The sequence below is a fragment of the Siphateles boraxobius genome, unplaced genomic scaffold (genome assembly GCF_051911475.1).
Source record: "Siphateles boraxobius isolate OS27281-9 unplaced genomic scaffold, OSU_SipBor_1 53, whole genome shotgun sequence".
NCBI classification, from domain to species: Eukaryota; Metazoa; Chordata; class Actinopteri; order Cypriniformes; family Leuciscidae; genus Siphateles; species Siphateles boraxobius.
Genome location: NW_027509175.1, coordinates 3,823,795 through 3,830,075, shown reverse-complemented (window position 1 = coordinate 3,830,075; position 6,281 = coordinate 3,823,795). Strand labels below are relative to the sequence as shown.

The 6,281-nt window shown below is 34.3% G+C and overlaps 1 protein-coding gene across 1 annotated transcript; it reads left to right on the top strand.

Annotated features, from left to right (window-relative positions):
- Positions 1-2,035: 2,035 nt before the first annotated feature.
- On the top strand, positions 2,036-6,043 carry itln1 (intelectin 1; the record flags this gene model as incomplete). The annotated part of the gene is given in 5 exon segments (XM_077204905.1): positions 2,036-2,166; positions 3,451-3,488; positions 3,491-3,565; positions 5,630-5,733; positions 5,884-6,043. Coding segments are annotated over 5 exon segments (489 nt in total), but the record flags the coding sequence as incomplete, so codon positions are not given.
- Positions 6,044-6,281: the final 238 nt, after the last annotated feature.

Genomic DNA, 6,281 nt, shown 5'->3' with positions numbered 1-6,281 from the left:
ACTCGACAATGCTATATGCACAACCGAAGGTGGCAGCACTGCCGAATCTTCAACCGCAACCAGAAGTGCACAGGCGAGCCGTCTTTACAAAGACGTGCCGTGTGCAAAGCTCTTTTGTGAGAGGAAAAAACTCTGCGGATGTTGAAGCGAGCAGGGAGAAACACACTCACTGACAGATTACTGCACAGATCAGAAGGTGAACTCGCTGGAGATCGCCGTCACACCAACACCGGAGAGTCGCTCGTCTCGTAGAGTGAAGTCAGAAATGGCTGTGGAGTCAAGAGATACTCTTGGCTCCGAAGCGAAAAAATATCTGCGTAGATACGCTATGCCAATTCTGCAGACCCATGCCATTTCTTTGCCATTGGCTCGTTTTGTAACACTCGAAGTCGATAGGCTTTCTAAGCGAAACCCATTCATCGTCACGACGGAACTCTTAGTGCCTACGACAGTGAACTGAACAACATGTTATATGTGTATACACAGTGAAGTAAACTAGACACAGGTGGGACTAATCAGTAAACAAGACAACTAACAGGGAGGAATCAGTAACTATGGAGACAGGAACTAAACAGAAACGAAACACAGGCACACGAACCAAAACACGAGACGAAACACTTGCATTTACAACACTATACACTTACAACACTATAAGGGTACGTTTACATGAAAATGCTTAAAACAGAGATGTTTTCTTCTTTGTGTTTTCCGCGTAAAGACGACACCATTGTCAAAATGATCCCCATTCACACTGTAACAGCCCTGCCCCCTTTTTTAAACTTCAATTTCTTTTGTGAGAATTCTAGGACAGAGACTCCTCCTTGGTGGGTGAGACTTCTCTAATGAAAATGCCTAAAAATGCTGTTTTCTGCTGCCATGCCATTAGATGGCGATGAAACACTATAGACTGAACACATAATATGTATGTGCATGATGTCATCGTTTTCAGAGATTCACGTTTTTGTTGTTTACATGGAGACCATTTTCAACAACTCGTTTTTAGTTGAAAGGGTGTCGTGTAAACTGCCCCTATAATATAATAAATGTGTCCCATCGATTATAAAAAGTTCTGCACACTCTTGCAGTCTTCACGTGCACTTGACCATTTGGGCCAAATAAAGGAAATACGTCATGTAAGTAGACAGATGGTCAAGTGCAAAGACCGCAAGTGTGGGTTTATGAACAGGCCTTGTATGATTGTGATATGTGTGGTTTGAATGGTAAAAACCTTTCAACTAATATTTTGATTAAAACCACATCTGTGTCAAAGAAACAATATCCATAAACTTTTTTATTAAGTTACTCACTAAATAGATTTGGATTACCTTTAAAATTGAACTAAGTTTTAGATTTAGATCAGTAATTTAGAAAAAGAGAAATGCAAAGAATACTTTTATTCAACAAGAATGCATTCAATTGATGACAGTAAAGTCTTAAATTATTACATCAGCATATTATAATGTGACACTGGAGACTGGAGTAATGGCTGCTGAAAACTCAGCTCTGCCATCACAGGAATAAATGACATTTGATATATATTAAAACATAAATCAGTTATTTTATATTTTGATAATATTACACAATATTAATGTTTTGCTGTAATTTTAATCAAATAAATGGGTGTGCATAAGTCTTATTAAAAATAAATAGAAAATCGTACCGAATCCAAACCTTTGAACTATAGTGTATATTTTAGTGTGACTGCATGTAGGAACTTGGAAAAAGTTATTTTAGTTAGAACAAATTTGTTTATTTTGTTACTCATTTAGAATCTTTGCAGTTTGGCTATCTCAAAGTCTTATGAGGAAGGAAGGCCACAGTGAAAATGCTGGTCATCATATGTCAGGTAGTTAAGTTCTGCAGCCTTTATGGAATGTGTGGGTTTATGAAACTTTCATCTTATCAGTTTTGTGCAATCTACCACAAACAGTGAAGATGAATCAGCTTTTAACATATAAGGATTTTCTCTAGAGTAATAAACTTAAACCTCATCTGACATTCTGAAATAATAATAAATAAATAAATAAATAAAATATATCACATTGCTGTGTGGTATGTTACCAATGATCATGACCTGGAGTTCTGGAGAGTTGGTTCAGTTTTACGCTACCACACTACAAGCAATTTTCTGACACTGTTTGGGGGGAATCTTTACAACTTCTTTAACCCCTTAGCAATTTGTATAATTGACATTAAAATGCACTATACAAATGATACAAATACAAATTAAATGATTGTAATTCAAGAATGCTTTGGAATACAGACCTAAGTTTGGTCTTGTTTTAAAGAAAACAATCAGCAGATTATTACTGAAGTGAAAGCACTTCAATAAATTAAAGTATGAAAAAGTTATAATCTACAGTAAATCAAATATACTTTATTAATATATTTTTTATATAAAATAAATATTTTACAAAATATGTTTTACTATAAAATTACTATAAAATGAAAGCTATATATCTAACCAAGTTGTGTTCCAAATTTCAAGTTGATATCACAAAAATTGAAGTTCCCATGAGATTTTGTTTAGGCGTAATACCAAAAATAGCCACCGGGTGCCATTGCATTCCGTTGAATTTAATTGTATGCAATCTGCTGTAACAAAGTCATAAATTTCTATCCAAATATCACTTCTGTCACTAAATATGGAACCTTGAGACTCAGACCTTTTTGACAATATGTGTTTTGTCAATATTAGAAAAGGTTTTGATAATAAATTATGAAAGATGATGCCCAAAAGGGGATGGGCCTAATAAAAAAATACCGTTTCTATGGTAACGTAATATCCAATTTCAAAACGGTTTTCACAGGATGAATTCTGAGTTCGTAAGCTTTCAAATGATACCTAATTTATGATAACTACTAAAATGTGATATAATAATAATAAAAAAATTATTTATATATATATAATATATATTATACTTTTTAGAGGACGTCTTACTTTACTTTTTAAAATATTATTTTATCTTTTTTTATTGACAAATACTAGATTATGTTTTATTATGAACTTTTAGCATTAAAAACCAAAGTTTCAATTATTAAAAGTCTGTGCGTCGACTTTTTGTGACGCAGGTCCGAAACTCCTGTAATGACGTCGATTTTTTGAGGCGCACTCTTGTCATAAATTCATATATTACTGTTCAAAAGCAATTTGTAAGAAAAAAACAGCGCTAAAATATCTATTTAGGAGTCTTAGACCTTTCCAACGATATATAGTTTGTCATAATTAGATTAGGATTTAATAATAATATAGCAAAGTAAAGTTAGATATCCCGTATACGGGATCGTGACAGAGTTCAAAATTACTTTTCATCTTCTGGCAATACGAGAGCTCAGTATTTCTGAGATTTAAAAAAATAATGGTGGTCTTAGTGTAATTAAAAGCTTAATTAGAACTTACATTCATCATATTTGTCAAAATATTTGCAGTAAATTTTCTTTATTTCCCTTGAAACACCCTTTAAAATATGGCGCAGGGGCATGCAGTACTGATTTTCTGTTCCTATTGTTTAAGATGTTGGCAACGAGATGAGGACTAAAGAATTGTATGGAGAATATGTTAGAGGTAAAACATTTACTCATGAGCAGTATATTGATAATTATCTTGCAGATGAGACTTCCAGAACAGAATGCTTGATATTAGTGGTTCACAATTTTTTCATTCATAATACCTTTGATAAAAATACAGAGGTATAGAATTGTTAATGGCAGTGCAGCCAGTACAGATTTAAATTTGAAATTTTTAAGTCTTTAGTCTCCATATCAACATGAATGCAACAATAATATTAGTAATTCACAGATTCATGTGTTGGAGAAAGTTACTTTTAAAAGTAATGCATTACAATATTCCATTACTCCCTAAAAAAAGTAACAAATTGTATTATTTACCCAGTCAACAATTTGATCTCACAGTGATCTCACCATGAGCTCCCAGGATATTCATGATGTGGTCACAATGTGAGGTCACAAAAATTCAGTTTCCTTGTTTATTTTGTATTCTTTTCAGCCTGTTGCTGGCATTCGACACAAATATTTCTATTTGACGGATTCAGATTCTGGTATTGTTTTGGGGACTGCTTTTCACTTCTTAACCTCTATTTCTTTTCACATGCTGCTTTGAAATGTGAGCGCAACCGTATGACCCAACAAAAAGCATTGTAGTCTCAGCGTTACCGCAAGATCATGCTATATTGAGAATTATTGTAAATTCAGTCAGTTTTCTCTTTCAGGGAGCAACCATTTAAAGACATCTTACTTTTTTTTTGAGCACCACACAGTCAATATATTTATACCAACTTACCTGAATAATAGGCCCCAATAGATCCTAATAGATTTGAATGCAACTCTACATCTCCCTACTGACTGAGGTTTGTACCGCCAGATCAGCGCAAAAGTTTGCGTTAAGTTGGCTCTACACACTTACAGCAATTCGTAACACATTTTACGCTTCAGCGAAATGGTGGCAACATGCTGTGACATCAGTAAAATTTCAAGGGCAAAAGGTCCATTGTCTACTGTCAATAGAGTAGCAATGTACAGTTGAAACTCGAAGAATTTGAATATCGTGCAACACTAATTCAAATTAAAAGGTGAAACTAATATATTTAGTGTATATAACTATATACATATGCATGATTATACTTTTCAGAGGGCCAACATTTTTGTATTTAAAATCCTTTTTTATTATTGATTTCATGTAATATTTTAATTTTCTTTTAAATTTTTTTCTTTTAGATTTTGAATTTGGGGTTTTCATAATCTGTAAGCCATAATCATCAAAATTATAACTTTTGCACGATGTTAAAATTTTTCGAGTTTCATCTGTATATGAAGCACGCAGCTCACACAGAAGTCACTTTCAAACCAAGCAGTGTTAATGTGGTGAATCCGAACGACCAACCTGAACCCGTTGCAAACCTGCAAACCTGAAGTCTCCATGTGGAAATCTTTCACCCTCATGCAAAATTCTCAATGCTGTGAATTCCTATTGAAATTACTTACTTTTTCCCTTCGAAAATACTTGAACAATGGTAAATGTATCTGCAGCTTCCCTTCTAAGAACATTTTGCTGTCGTTTCCATTAATTTTCTGAATGTTCAATATGTTTTTTTTGTTGTTGTTGTTTTTTTGGTTATGCGAACTTAAGGGAAAATTTTGTTACTTTAAAAACAAAACAAAATAGTGAACATTCTGTTAATGGAAGAACATTTTTTCATTACTGAGAGAGCCTTGCCAGAACTCTAGACAAAGTTCTGAGAGCATTCCCTTTTAGCTGCATCATAGGTATACGTATGAATTCATACAATCTCATTGGTTTGTTTCTGTATGATTTGCTAAAGCCCAGACAGTAAGGTTTAGGGGTGAACCTTCATGCATGCTTTTTATCAAAAAATTGTAAATCAGATTATATGTATTTACACAAAATTGCGTAAAACAGTTATAGATTGTTGAACTAAGGCAAGCACTCGCATCTGCAGTCACATACTTGCATAAAGTAGGCTATATGTTTCTAACCTCTTTAATAACATTTTATTAATGAATTAGAAATAGAGAATAAAAAAGACAGCTTTAATTGAAAATGTGAGTTGTGTGTTTTAGACTCCAGAATGATTCAGTGATTTTCTTACAGGGGATTTCGACCCTCGATATGTAACATTTGGAGTTTTCAACAACTACAAAGAGGCCTATGCGATGTGTTCTGGGGTCAGGCCGAAAGGATGATATGCACAATATGTGAGTATTTCAAATGACAGAAATGTTGACCTTAATCTTTAAACAGCAAATTGAGGCTGGATTTTCTTTTGACTTTTATCAGTTTTTTCTAATTTGTGACATGTCTATTGCTTAGTATATTGGCATTTATATTATTTATTTGTTTTGCAGTATTGCATTGGTGGTGGTGGCTACTTTCCAAGGACTTATTGCAGCGATTTCGCCTATCAGGGTGCAAATAATGGTGCAACAAATGGATATGGTGCATCTAAAGGGCTCATAAAACTATCTGTGCTTATTTTCTACCACTAAAATACAAGATATCACAATGTAACTTTTCTTGTAATGTTATGTTTCTTCTTGCACTCAAGCAAAGTTCCTTAGACACACACACACACACACACACACACACACACACACACACACACACACACACACACACACACACACACACACGCACACGCACACATACACACGCACACGCACACACACACACGCACGCACACACGCACGCACACACACGCACACACACACGCACACGCACACGCACACACACACACTCTTGTATT